The sequence below is a fragment of the Littorina saxatilis genome, linkage group LG9 (assembly GCF_037325665.1).
Source record: "Littorina saxatilis isolate snail1 linkage group LG9, US_GU_Lsax_2.0, whole genome shotgun sequence".
In the NCBI taxonomy this organism is placed as follows: Eukaryota; Metazoa; Mollusca; class Gastropoda; order Littorinimorpha; family Littorinidae; genus Littorina; species Littorina saxatilis.
Window position 1 is genome coordinate 38,355,956 of NC_090253.1, and position 15,397 is coordinate 38,371,352.

Genomic DNA, 15,397 nt, shown 5'->3' on the forward strand with positions numbered 1-15,397 from the left:
AAAACAAGCTCTGAAAATTAAATATATAAAAATTATTATCAAAATTAAATTGTCCAAATCAATTTAAAAACACTTTCATCTTATTCCTTGTCGGTTCCTGATTCCAAAAACATATAGATATGATATGTTTGGATTAAAAACACGCTCAGAAAGTTAAAACAAAGAGAGGTACAGAAAAGCGTGCTATCCTTCTTAGCGCAACTACTACCCCGCTCTTCTTGTCAATTTCACTGCCTTTGCCATGAGCGGTGGACTGACGATGCTACGAGTATACGGTCTTTCTGAAAAATGGCATTGCGTTCAGTTTCATTCTGTGAGTTCGACAGCTACTTGACTAAATATTGTATTTTCGCCTTACGCGACTTGTTTATATTTAGTCAAGTTTTGACTAAATATTTTAACGTAGAGGGGGGAATCGAGACGAGGGTCGTGGTGTATGTGTGTGTGTGTGTGTGTGTGTGTGTGTGTGTGTCTGTCTGTCTGTGTGTGTGTGTAGAGCGATTCAGACTAAACTACTGGACCGATCTTTATGAAATTTGACATGAGAGTTCCTGGGTATGAAATCCCCATACGTTTTTTTCATTTTTTTGATAAATGTCTTTGATGACGTCATATCCGGCTTTTCGTGAAAGTTGAGGCGGCACTGTCACGCCCTCATTTTGAAAAAATATATAAAAATTATTATCAAAATTAAATTGTCCAAATCAATTTAAAACCACTTTCATCTTATTCCTTGTCGGTTCCTGATTCCAAAAACATATAGATATGATATGTTTGGATTAAAAACACGCTCAGAAAGTTAAAACAAAGAGAGGTACAGAAAAGCGTGCTATCCTTCTTAGCGCAACTACTACCCCGCTCTTCTTGTCAATTTCACTGCCTTTGCCATGAGCGGTGGACTGACGATGCTACGAGTATACGGTCTTTCTGAAAAATGGCATTGCGTTCAGTTTCATTCTGTGAGTTCGACAGCTACTTGACTAAATATTGTATTTTCGCCTTACGCGACTTGTTTATATTTAGTCAAGTTTTGACTAAATATTTTAACGTAGAGGGGGGAATCGAGACGAGGGTCGTGGTGTATGTGTGTGTGTGTGTGTGTGTGTGTGTGTGTGTCTGTCTGTCTGTGTGTGTGTGTAGAGCGATTCAGACTAAACTACTGGACCGATCTTTATGAAATTTGACATGAGAGTTCCTGGGTATGAAATCCCCATACGTTTTTTTCATTTTTTTGATAAATGTCTTTGATGACGTCATATCCGGCTTTTCGTGAAAGTTGAGGCGGCACTGTCACGCCCTCATTTTTCAACCAAATTGGTTGACATTTTTGTCAAGTAATTTTCGACGAAGCCCGGGGTTCGGTATTGCATTTCAGCTTGGTGGCTTAAAAATTAATTAATGACTTTGGTCATTAAAAATCGGAAAATTGTAAAAAAAAATAAAAATTTATAAAACGATCCAAATTTACGTTTATCTTATTCTCCATCATTTGCTGATTCCAAAAACATATAAATATGTTATATTCGGATTAAAAACAAGCTCTGAAAATTAAATATATAAAAATTATTATCAAAATTAAATTGTCCAAATCAATTTAAAACCACTTTCATCTTATTCCTTGTCGGTTCCTGATTCCAAAAACATATAGATATGATATGTTTGGATTAAAAACACGCTCAGAAAGTTAAAACAAAGAGAGGTACAGAAAAGCGTGCTATCCTTCTTAGCGCAACTACTACCCCGCTCTTCTTGTCAATTTCACTGCCTTTGCCATGAGCGGTGGACTGACGATGCTACGAGTATACGGTCTTGCTGAAAAATGGCAGCTACTTGACTAAATATTGTATTTTCGCCTTACGCGACTTGTCTTTTTCTTTTTACATGATTATAAACAGAAAGCTCGCAGAAGATATCTTTATCTTTAGTACGTGATTCAACTTTTCATGGCTGGCTTTATTCAAGCCAACTGCGGAAAGGGTTCAGATTATTTCCAGTACAAGTAGCTTTTTTGATTTTTGTGATTGTCCTGCCTCGAGATAATGAGAAGTTGACATCAATAAACGATCTGAAACCTGAAATCAGGCTTACTTTGTACTGCTTCGCATTTACACTCGTCGGACCCAAACACTATCAGAATCTTATACTGATGATACGATCTTAAACGAAATGAGGCAGAGCGCTGTTTAGTGATCTGATGACCAGAGGGAAGTGAGGGCTCCAAATGCTGACTAATGATACAATTATTTTAAGTGACACAACTGTTGTTTGTTTGTTTGTTTGTTTGCTTGTTTGCTTAACGCCCAGCCGACCACGAAGGGCCATATCCACAACTGTTGTTTCTTTTTGCACAAAGTTTGGCAAGTCAAATCTGCCACTGCCCCCCCCCCCCCCCCCTTCAACGCCCACATCACTTCTTACCTACCTTTACCAACGACTCGCCCTTCCACTATGAAGTGAGGTGGCGTTATCTCTCTTGCAACAGTCTAAATTTTCTGAAGAATTCTACGACTTGGTAAACATACGTGCGTTTGCTACCCAGGAGCTTTAGAACAAGAAAAAAACTGTAGTAGGAAGTCAGAAAACTCTAACAGGAAGGCACCCCATTTTTCTTCCCGTTTCACAATGAGTTTAAGAATTTACCGAAAAATCATATGTTGACGTCGAAATTAAAGATGCAGTGCAGATCAGAGCATTGCTGAAGTTTGGATTTGTCTTTTTGTCGCAGGTTACGATACAAGCATTCAAAAAGATTTATTACACAAGTATGCCATACGAAGATGACTTACACATACCTTTTATTGTTGCCAGATGAACAACACTTTATGCGGTTTGTCTGTTCGCATCTCCCGCGAAAATGTTATTTACATTTCCCGTGATCAAGTTATGAGGCTGAAGGCTGTGTGCGGAATGCCAAAATGGACCCACATACCATCTTTTACAATTGTCTCACGTAATCACACAATATGTTCTGACCTAAAGTACCAAAGATTGAAAAAATGCTCACTCTCGCTGAGACTAATAGACTTCCATGTAGGCCTGACGTAATTAGTGATTACGCGGGACCTGATGTGAACCTGATCCAGGATAACGCTGTCGTGCCCTGACAATGATGAAAATTGATTCATACAAAAATTCAGTGTTTGAGTAGCTACTGTACAAGAAGTTCAATAATACTTGGTATAATTTAAATTGGATAGATGTCTCAGGCATGACTTAAAGACCTGGGAGCTCCGTTCACCTTAAAGCGTCAAGCACAGTCACTTTAAACTCGCTGCATTCTGCTTCCGCGGCCCAGTCGCAGGGGCGGGGATGTAGCTCAGTTGGTAGCGCGATGGCTTTGTATCCAGTTGGTCGCTATCAGCGTGAGTTCGAACCCCACGTTCGGCGAGAGATATATTTCTCGGAGTCAACTTTGTGCAGACTGTCCTCGGTGTCCGAACACCCCCGTGTGCACGCATGCGCACGAAAAAGATCCCGAGTTCACAGCGAAAGTCTCAGGGCTTGGAAAACACGAAGACACGCATGTATCATCTTTCGTCTCTGATTATCATGATCGTATTTCGATACTTTGACGAGACAAACGCAATGCTGGTGTGTCGAAGAAGACAGCCACAGCGGGCTTGTTCGAGTTAAAGCATCACACCATATCTTCAGCATATTACCAATACCTGTCCCAAGATAGGCCAACTGGTCTAAGAGGACGTTAAACCCTAAATAGTCAGTCAGTCAGCCCAGTCGCATACTTTGTGACTTTAAACTTGAATCGTGCATTAATTGTTCCCCAAGGGGTAATGTCATGCATTGTTCTTACTCCGCATGTCATCAAATGCATCACCCCCAGGAAGTGATTGCTGTTTCACTTTAAAAGCAAAAGGAAACTAACAGGAAAGAAGGGAAACAAGTAAACATACATTCTGAGTGTGCTGAGTAAGCGAATAAATGGATTCTTCACATGAGTTACGACTGTACACAAGCGCCAAAAGTGTTCATTCAGAGAAACGCTGTGATGATTATAGAGTATCCCAAGGGGCTGAAAATAACTATTTGTTTTGACGATATAATGATAATAGAGAGGATAGAGAATGATGACTAATGCTTCAGACGTTAGCCTGTTGCCGGTTGGTGAAGTCAGACCGCAAACTTAAGTTATTAGCATTGATGAGTATTGATACTGAACTGGGTTTGTCATGTTACTAACAACAACAAACTCGAACATAGAAGGAGAAAGAAACGGCGGTAATGCTCCTATTTCATAGGTGTTTTGTTCATGGCGTAAAGAAGGACAAATCCGGTGTTCAATCAACACATTGTGTTTACTGATTTTTTCCCATTTCTTCTAACTGTTAAAACAGGCAGGTGAGAAAGCAAGTTGCCGTGCCAGCACAGATAATACATTGTTTTCTCTTGTTCTTGTTGCTAAAAGTTCTTATTGTACATTCTGAAAGAAAACAAACACTCACATTCCCAATAGACGTTTTTTTCTGGAAATAACTCGGTCAGGATTTTCCGCCGTCTGGTAGATGGAGTTAGGGCCCCTTTTTACTCAGACAACCTCTTCAAAACGAGGCGGAGCATGTTCCACACTTCCGATCGGATTTATTTTGCGATTAATTGGGACGAACAAGTAACTCTGACGTGTATGTTATGCAGCGTGTGCTAAATATGATACCAAGTTCTTTCCAAAATATTAACATCGGAGCCACGCTTTGCCACCGACGGCTTGCTGATAATTAGAATTGGTTTACCCAAACTCACGCGACCTCAAGACAAACCCACGTGACCTTAATACAAACAAACAAAAAACACGTTGTGAGCACTCACTGCAAGCCAGCGATCGTTTCCGCAACACATTGTGAACTCCGATGAACTCGTGAACGTCAATTTGTGAAAGAAAAGGGTATCATACACGTCAGAGTTAATTGTTCGTCCCGATGATCCCAGAATAAAGCCGATCGGAAATGTGGAACATGCTCCGCCTCGTTTTGAAAAGCTTGGACAACTAAAAGGGACTCTTACTCTACCAGACCGATTAAATCCTGACAGAGTTATTTTGAAAATGTGTATATAAGAGATGTTTTTCTTTTAACTTTTTAAATAGGCAGGCCAGAAAGCAAATTGCCGTGACAGCATAAATGATACATTTCCTGTTCTTGTTCTTGTTGCTAACAGTTCTTATCGTAAATATTGAAAGGAAATAAGCACCCACATTCCAAAATCAATAACAATTTAGGAAAGACCGTTTAATACATGGCATTTTGTTGTTGCAATAATTATTCACTTTTGGCAGTGGTGTTACCCCAATACATTTGCGGAGTCACGCTGGTGTGACTTTTGTCAAAGGACAGTCACAAGACAGGCGGTGGACACTCTTTGTCAAGACCAGGAAACGTAACAGCACGATCTTCAAACTCATTCAAAAGCGTCCAGTTTAAAAAAAAAATAGAAGAGAAAAAGTTGGTATTCATTGTTCGGTACATTTGTAGAATATACTTCTTTCTTGAAGGTCTCTCCGCTGACTGCACCAGCAATATACATCACTGGTAAGACAGTGTTCTATGTTTTCTTTGACCCTTTTGCTGTTCATTTTGAAGTGTAGCTCATAGTTTGCAGATGTTCGTGAATAGCCATTCTAATTCCCGAATGGACATATTTGTAATAAGTGTTTCTAAATCAAAAGTTCTACACAAAGTTTAAGAATAGGAAGTCAATGTGAGCGCTAGAGTAACAACATAATTTGAGTAACTTCTTTAGCCTTTGTACTTGTAATGAACGAAATCTTTAGAACACAACAGCACGAATGTTCACCAGCATTTTCGATATTTTACTTAACACGGTATAGTGAAAACCTTACCAAAATCTCGATTTTTTTCTGATTTTGATATTTTGCAATATCTTTATAGAAGAAGGCTGTTTTACCCAAAGCATACGTTGTTTTCAATCTGGAGTTTTTTTCTGAGTGAAATTAGTCATATAACGTGCGTACTGAGGCGGGTTTGAACTTCGGACAGCAGGTGTACCATTTAATATTATACTTGAACATAGGGGTATCACGTACTGAATAAATTGCAAAGGACAGAATTTCTGTGTGTTCAGAAGTGCTGAAGGAGTAGCATTTGTTTTTTAAAACTGCCTTTTGGTAGCGGTTTTGGCCGTTATCGTGACAACTGATACATAAATTCATGTTCTAAAATACTTTTAAGTATTTGCAGTTAATACTGTTTAGGAAGAAACAAAAGCAGCGTAAATAAACGGAAAACAAATTTCATTTCCTGTATTAAATCACTCAGAAGTTGTATTTTCATTACGCGACAAAAATGCAAGAAAAGAAGTTTTATCTGTTAGACTTTTCACATTATGTGAACACATTCTAATACTTGAAGATTAAACACATGCAATTTGTTGATCTGAGTTGTTCTTCAAGTGAAAAAAAATCAATTACAGATTTATAGCAAAAAGATATCATAGCGATTTAATCTCATGTTTTATTCTTTTTTAGGGTGGCGTCGTACCAGGTTTTGATCTTCATCTTCATCCGTGATCATGGAGTCATATGTGAAACCTGCGTTATTCTGGTATCTGTATCTGGCCTTAACAATTGCCAGTGTTCATCTTGGTTCTACTTCTAAAACGGTTGACAAGTCTGCAGAGAAGGATAGACAAGGGCAACAGGCATGGTCAAGAGGCGTGTTTTGTTTTGAAGACAAATGCACCTGCTACGATACAACTGCTAACTGCTCACAGAACCATGGCAATCTAACCTACATTCCAAAGCTGAATTACCGTCACAAAATCCGACATCTGATCTTTTCTGACAACAACTTGACAACCATCTCAACGGACATTTTTTTCAAGAACGTTTCCGAGGTCAGAGTTCTCGATCTGCGGAACAATGATCTTCAAGAGATAAGTCCAGGAGCCTTTCGTCCTCTGACCAAATTGTCCGACTTGCTTTTGGACAACAATAAGTTAACCTACGACACTCTCTTGCCTGTTTTCTCTGCGAAAGCCCTCAGAAATCTCACTGCAAGAAACATGATGCTTGGGGAACTTCCAATAGGTTATTTCTTCCAAAATCCAATGCCACAGCTTTCACAGATTGATTTTTCACACAATCCTTTGCGACATCTGAACCTTTCCGAATTCAACGCTCTCACCGGTTTGGAGTATCTAAACGTTCACAGCAGTCAGGTTACTACAGTGCATGCCAGTGCAATGCCATACCTGAGACAGCTTTGGCTCCAGGACAACGCCTTGAATCTTTTTGTGGAAACATGCGCCAAAAATGGCTCCTCGCTCTTTCCCAACTTGACACTGCTGGACTTTTCTGAGAACAAATTCTCCGGATTTAAAAAGAAAAATATTATATGCCTACCAAAACTGCAGACTCTCAGTTTAAACGAAAACAAGATACACTACATAATGACGGACATGTTTGGCGGAGATAGGTTCCCAAGCTTACTGAATCTGTCCCTGAGCGGTATTCAAGTAATCCAGACAATCAGTGAATATGCCTTCAGGAATCCAAAACTGCAGTTCTTGGACCTAAGCCACTGTAGCATACTATTCCGGGACCCCTCCGTGAATCAATCTTGTTTTGCCGGAAGCCCACATCTTGCGCAACTGCAGCTGCTTCATAATAACCTGGACGGTATGTCAGCTGAGAAATTCAGCAATTTAATTGGCTCGGTGAAAAACCTAACTATGCTGAACCTCGGACATTGTGAAATACAATTAGTCTCGGAGCAGGCCTTCGCTACTGGAATGAGACGTCTCTCTTCACTGTTCCTAAACAGTAACAAGCTAACAGATCTACCCGACGGTGTGTTCGATTCGTTGAAAAGTCTGACCAATTTGACCCTTTACTCGAATCAACTGCACACTGTCCGAGAGAGCTTGTTCAGTCCCAAACTGCGAGGTCGCCTGAAACATCTTGATCTGAGTGGTAACCCGTTCATCTGTGACTGTAACTTGCTGTGGTTACAGAAGTGGTTCGTAGCTTCCTCTTCTTTGTTTGGCTATCACAAAAATTACACATGTGACAACTTAGATATCATAGATATAATGGAGTTGGCATTGAAGGAAGCAGGCTGCTTTTTCAGCCAAGATACCCTCAAGGCGATGATTGCCTGTGTTGTACTGTTCGTTGTGACGCTTTTTGTGCTGGCAGTAGTGTATCAGTACCGCTGGCACATCCGTCTAAAGCTGACTTTCCGTAACATCAACGACTTCAGAAGCAGACGACTCGAAAATAGCGTTGCAGAATACGATATTTTTGTATCCTGCGCAGAAGAAGACCAGTCTTGGGTAGAGCAGAATCTTGTTCCCCATCTTGAGGGTCGACTGGGCCTCCGACTGTGTCTTCAGGACAGAGACACCCGCCCAAACAAGCCAGTCATCAAGAATATTCTGGAAGGTCTGGAGTCCAGCAGAAAGATCATGGCGGTCTTCTCCAAGCATTACGCGCAGGATCCCATGTGTCAGTTTGAGCTTGACGTCTGCCTCACTGAAGTGGTTGACTACAATGAACGGTTGGTAGTCGTGTGTGTGGGTGACGTCACGCCACGTGACCTGACGTCCACCATGATGGCGGTGATGAACACGACCATGTACATTCAGTGGCAGTACGAGCCTGGAACCAGGAACATGTTCTGGAAGAGGTTGCAGCTGTGTCTCCCGGGTATGGAGAGACGCCGTCCCAGAAGGGAAAACCCTGACAGACCTGTAACAAAAACAACTCCCGTATAATAAGCACCATATGTTCTGAAAATTAAAGGACACAACTGGACGGATGCTACATTAACCAAGCTACTGATGTGCTTTCTTTGATTTTATGTAAATACCATGATATTATGGGAAAAAGTGGTGTGTGACATGGACCGACATGATTATCTCCTCTGTGGTGTAAATACCTTAAAAGTTTGAGATACAAACCAGGATGTCACTGTTATTACTGCTGTGCTGTAAATATCTGGACACTATTGGGCTTGGTACGTATCGCATGTAAAGTATGTGAAGACATGTTTTCTCTGCTATGATATTAATATATCGATGAGACAAAGCTATAGGTGAAACATAGGCATACTCTCTCTAACTTGATGTAAGTATCAACAAATCTTGACACAGACGTGGATGTCATGTGGTAAGGGTGCATCGTTAAGTTCTCTCTATGATGGTAATGCCTATTAAAGGCCAACATCCAAAAGAATTTTTCTCCTGGAGCGACCTAAACTTGAACCCGTCGCTATTCTTGCATGTCTGTTTACTTCGTGCTGCACGCACTTCCTTGCCGCGTGGATTGACGAAGCTATTTTATTCTCGTGACTGAAAACACTGCAGTGCGTGCAGTTTTTGACGAGCCGCAGGAGCGGCGACTCATTAGGCCTAAAAAAAAATAGGTGTGGTTACGGTAACCCGACCTACCCTATTTTTAGGGGCCGATCCTATAACTTTTTATTACATTTGTCCAAAAAAACCACACAAAAAACAAAAACGAGTGCAAAAAACGCAATGAAAGCGAAAGCGCCCGTGTCGCACACTTATTTCCCTGTCAAGTAGGTTTAATTTGTACACATTAGAAAAAAAAAGTTAAAAAAAAAAGTGATTGCCTACCTACCTACCCTATTTTTGGCTCACGTAAGTGTAGCCTATGCGATCGTAACTTTGTCTGTCTGTGCGTGCGTTTGTGCGTGCGTGTGTGCGTGTGTGTGTATGTCTGTGGTAGAAACTTTAACATTTCCGAGTCTATGGATTACGTCAGTCTCGGTCAAAAGTGTTTGACGTGTGTGATAGAAACTATTTGAAGACGTCACATTATGACGTAAGAGGGTTAGACGTCACGCAAAGGAATTACTGAACGTCTCGGTCATTGTTATTGTGAGCGGGCCGAGACTACTTGGCAGATCCAGGGTCTCGCTTTCTTGCACAGTTTCACCTATGCTTACTGTGTGTGTGTGTGTGTGTGTGTGTGTATGTGTGTGTGTGTGTGTGTGTGTGTGTGTGTGTGTGTGTGTGTGTGTGTGTGTGTGTGTATGTGTGACGGAGTGATTGAGTTTGTGTTACTGTTTGTCGATTTCTTACGTGAGCCTTGAAGGCTTCGCCTCTTGTTTTTGGCTATGTTACCGTAACCACACCTATTTTTTGTTTTGGCCTTATGGTCTCGGCTCGAAATCTGTCTGTGGAGGCTGCGTGCTATAATTAGCTGACCTGCTGCGCGAGCAGTCACTGCAGAGTTTTGAGATAACTTTGTAACACGTTTTACTTTATGCTCCTCAAGAATACAACTTTGGGCAACGTGCCACGTAAAACTACACGCAACAAGGATTCAGTAGGTACCAAACATGCCTTGGTCAGAAGTAGAATGTAAATGAATCTTTATAAAGAAGTAGGCTACTTCAAATGACAGCCACTGCCACGGTTGGGTTCACAGCATCAAACCGATGCGACTCTCCGTCATATCATACACGTAATCAATCAAATAGATGACTAATAAACATGTAAACTACATGTATACGTCTATGGTCGGACATAAGAAAGGAGAGCTTCCCCCGGGCATGTGCATGTGTTGTTCGTTGTGCGTGTGTAAATGTACACAACAAATCACAACAAATCACAAGTGCAAGTGCACTACAAACGCACGTGAATGTGTGTATTAGCAAGTCCTCGTTTGGGACCATATTCACGTATGGGTGTGTGTGCGCGTGTGTGAAACGATTGAGACCAAACTACTGGACCGATCTGTCGAACCCACAGAATAAAACTGCACGCACTGCAGTGTTTTCAGTCACGAGAATAAAACAGCTTCGTCAATCCACGCGGCAAGGAAGTCGCGCAATTTTTGCGTGCAACACGAAGTAAACAGACATGCAAGAAGAGCGACGGGTTCAAGTTTAGGTCGCTCCAGGAGAAAAATTCTTTTGGATGTTGGCCTTTAAGGTGGATGCCATATGTAAATTATGCACCCACGCGTTCTCACTGTTGTCACTGTAATCGTGATGTCTGAAAAGCTGGATGCTATATGTAAATAATGTATCGACTTGTCCTTTCTACTCTAGTTGCAATGTTTGAAAAGATAGATGCCTTGTGTCAACTTTGAATGATCTTCATGTTCTTTATGTGTAAACTATGCATTCATCTTCGTGATCCCTCTGCTGTAAATTCCGGGACGTTCCCAGGGACAAGATGTTTAGCTTTTTGAAAGAAATGAAGAATGTTGACAAAATTTAAAGTACCGACATGCGACTGTAACTGAGTTTTAAGGAACCTTTTTCTTTTTACTAATGACCCCCTTGATTCTCGTGACAAGAAACAACGATATAAAAAAAAGTTCTTTCTGCTGTAATAGACTATGTTGGGAAATAACTCTGTCTGGAATAGCAATCGTTGAATAGGACTTGCGCCCCGCTTTTCGGGTACAAACAGGAAACACCTGGTCGACCAGTTAAAACCACGATCGCAGCGCAAAATGGATTCTGATGTGTATATTATGCAGTGTCTGCTCGATATGATGCCTTTTTCTTTCGAAATTCTGCACATCGGAGCCACGATTCACTGGCGACGACCTACAGTAATCAATAAGCACTGAGTTAGTTTCCCAAACTCTCGTGACCTCGACCTCAAGCGAAACTCAAGTGATCTCGGGCAAAACACGTTGTCGGCTTTCACTCGGGCTAAGCGATCATTGCCGCAAAATATCCTAAACTCAGCTGTATATTTTCGTAAGAAATTGGGTCATATCGAGAAGACATTGCATAACATTCACATCGGAGTCATTTATTCGCTGCGATCGTGGTCTTAACTGGTCGATAAAACGTTTCCTGTTTGTACCCGAAAACCTGGGCGTACCTGTTCAACATTCCTTGCAAATCCTGACTGAATTATTTCCGGAGAATATCTTTTGTAATCACAATGTCTGAAAAATAAAATCCAACGTAGCGTGTGAACTACGCACGGACATTTCTGTTTGCTGTCTTTTGAAAAGTTTGATGTCATATCAGTATAAACTACGCACATTCTATCTGCCGTAATTGTAACGCCTAAAAAAAACTGGGTGCCATAGATGAACTACACATCGACATTGTTCTCGGGTATAAACTTTGCAAGGACATGCCTAACCTGAAGTGAAGTTATTTTTTGGACATTCTGAAATGTTTTGTGTAAACTGTGCTGACATGTTCTTTTCGATGTGTGTGTGTGTGTGTGTGTGTGTGTGTGTGTGTGTGTGTGTGTGTGTGTCTGTGTGTGTGTTTAAATATGTGTCCAGACATCACATTTCATTGTGAAAGTTAAAAGTGCTGCTTCCTGCTTCCGCTGATCCCGCCTGGGGTGTGTGACTTTTGGTGTAAACAACGTATTCAGAAAAGTACAGATAACAGTGCGGCATGCAATCATATTCAATAAATGGAGCATAACAAGCAAAGCTTATACACGTGCTCTTAAAAAGCAACAAATATATCTGATTTGGCGGATATATATATACACACACACACAGACAGACACACTCTCACACACACACACACACACACACACACACACACACACACACACACACACACGCGCGCGCGCGCGCGCACACAATCACACACACCACCCCAATATCTTCCCGTTTCCAAATAATGTTTTATAGTCACAGAGTACGAGGATTCATGGAGTTATGGACAAATGAAAAATTGTAATTAAATATATATAAAAGCAACAACATTAAGGCGTAAGGGTCACCCAGAATTTGGAAAAAAATCGTTTTTCAGATATACTAAATTATGATGTTGCCAAAAGCTAGAACAATATCTCTATTTTCATGTGCAGTTTACATTTTGTCTCTAGCATACATAGTTTTCTGTTTTTTGTGGTCAAAGTAGGTTGGTGGGAATTAAAAATCCCTTTAATCAAGGCCTCTGTTGAATGAAATTATCGGTTCTGATAATGTATTTGATTCCAAAAACTGCTCAGAACAGTCTGACACAGATGATGAATCAGACAGTAGCTCAAGTGAAGATAGTTTTGATTCTAATCTCTTGATGACCCCCCCCCCCCCCCCATAAAGGACATAGACTGTTAGATGTTGAACTTTTTGCTGTTTTATGTGGTGAAAGTTCGCGCGAAATCACAGGCAGCTACACTGTCTGCATGATCAACTTGTTTAAATATTCACCTATTCCATTGAAACTTTGCACATCAAATGTTCACTTGACTGGCTATATTGTGTTCTAAAATAAAGCTGATAATCAAAAAAATATAATTTTGTTTGATTGTGTGATATATCATAATAATATATAGAATTATAGTATTCTTTTCTACTGCTACTAAAAGCAAAATTTCCAACAAAACAGAAAGCTTTTAGAACATAATGTAGGTAATGATGATTTAAATATGAGTGCCAATTTATTTTTTAATTGGACACATACTTTTTTTCCAAGAGTGCATTGAAAAATGCTAAAATTAGCATTTTTGCAGGTTTATTTTTCCCATTTTGTTACGAACTAAATAATTCTTTCAGTTGTTCTATTTAATTTAGACATTCAAACTTGATGTTTTCTGAAAATATAATGATTTTTGAAGAAAACTACCAAACATCAAGCCAATTCATTGATTGCAAGTGACTGAATAAAAAAATAACAGTTTTGGTCCGACAATCTGGGTGACCCTTACGCCTTAAAAAACAGCATGAGATTAACAACATACAACTGAACAACAACAAATGTGTCTTTTATGTTCAATCGGTCACTGTTCAACGCCTACCCAACTCCACGCCTCGCTTGAGCAGCTCTCTTCCCCTCCACCTCAAACTGAAGTGTGGCGCTATCGCTCTTGCAATGGTCTGATTTTTCTAAAGCATCCAACGGCTTTTTACATCCCTTTTGTTCCGACCACACACCATCCCCTTCCCCCGCTCCTAGCAATATCAAGTCAGATCATCATAAAACACACATTCACACACACACACACATACAAACACACACACACACACACACACACACACACACACACACACACACACATACACACACGCGCGCACACACAATCACACACACCACCCCAATTTCTTCCCGTTTCCAAATAATGTTTTAATAGTCACAGTGTAGGAGGTTTCATGGGGTTATGGACATATCGCACGCTGCTTCCTGCTTCCGCAGACCACCGGCAGTAAACGTGGAATTTTAGTTCAGTCGGTTATTGTTCTCAAGGTAGGTGAAGGTATTGTCAAAACAACTTCAAGAAAGTGTAAACGAGCTTTTAGCGTGGACCGAATTAAACCACATGGCTCTTAATCCAGACAAAACAAAAAGCATGCTTATTACCACCAGACAAAAACGCCAAAACTTAAAATCTAAACTTCCACCTTTAACGATTGATAATCACATTGTTGAAGAAGTTAATAAACACAAAGTTCTAGGTGTTATTCTTGATAATAATTTATCGTGGACTGATCACGTTACAGGAGTATGTAAAGTACTTTCCAAGAGGCTTTACTTGTTGTCCAGAATAAAACACTTCTTGAACAGGCATGCCAGGCAACTTTTCTTTAACGCTCACATTCAATCAATCATTGATTATGCGTCAACACTTTGGGATTGTGCGAGTGCAAAAACTCTGAAACCTTTATTTAGTATACATAAAAGAGCAATCAAAGTTATTTTATTACAAGTCTCGGTTTCCAACGAAGACTATTAACTTCTAAACATCCTTCCTCCTGAATCAAGACTCATGTACAATAAAGGCGTTTTGATGCATAAACTCATAATTGGAAGAGCGCCTGCACCTCTTTCTTCTCAATTCACTTCCCACAATTTAAGAGACCCTTCAAAAATGTATGCTCCTCGGCCTCGTATAGATCTTTTTAAGTCCAGCCTACTCTTTTCGGGGACTAATCTTTGGAATTCACTTCCAAGCGGTATCAGACATTCCGTCAATGCCAAGACTTTTAAAGACAGATATTTCTCATTCCTTATACATGGCACATTTGTTCTCACTTAGCCTGAACATGTTTATATTGTTGATGCCTTATTTTTACCTTTTACACGTTTCAGTAGATACATGTACCTAATTAATTTCATAACATGACTTATGTAACAATGCTACATTGGTATTATTTGCAACGTAGTTGTTCCATTGATTCCTCAGTTCACAGAATTTTTCTTTCCTCGAAGTTGCACACGTTTTTGCTTGATTGATACAGTTTTCATTTTGCCTTTGACAATAATATGTCATGTTCGCTTGTATGTATATTTTTGTTTGTTTTTTTAGTCTGTTAATCGTTTGCTTGTTCATTGTTTGTTTTTATTACTTCTTTAATTGATATTCCAACATTTTTTAAACGTATTATCATTAGATTAAACCCTCCCAAGGGCGAGGGCTGGATGTAAAAAAGCACCTGTTTGCTTATGCCACTACCCTCGTAAAT

The 15,397-nt window shown here is 40.1% G+C and overlaps 1 protein-coding gene across 1 annotated transcript; it reads left to right on the plus strand.

Annotated features, from left to right (window-relative positions):
* Positions 1-6,501: 6,501 nt before the first annotated feature.
* LOC138976010 (toll-like receptor 2 type-1) lies at positions 6,502-9,180 on the plus strand. Its single transcript, XM_070348801.1, has one exon. It carries the CDS (start codon positions 6,541-6,543, stop codon positions 8,743-8,745), a length of 2,205 nt encoding a protein of 734 aa, XP_070204902.1. The 5' UTR covers positions 6,502-6,540; the 3' UTR covers positions 8,746-9,180.
* Positions 9,181-15,397: the final 6,217 nt, after the last annotated feature.

Bases quoted from the DNA above. Each gene is read 5' to 3' on its own strand.
- LOC138976010 (XM_070348801.1), top strand. From the start codon at position 6,541: ATGGAGTCATATGTGAAACCTGCGTTATTCTGGTATCTGTATCTGGCC.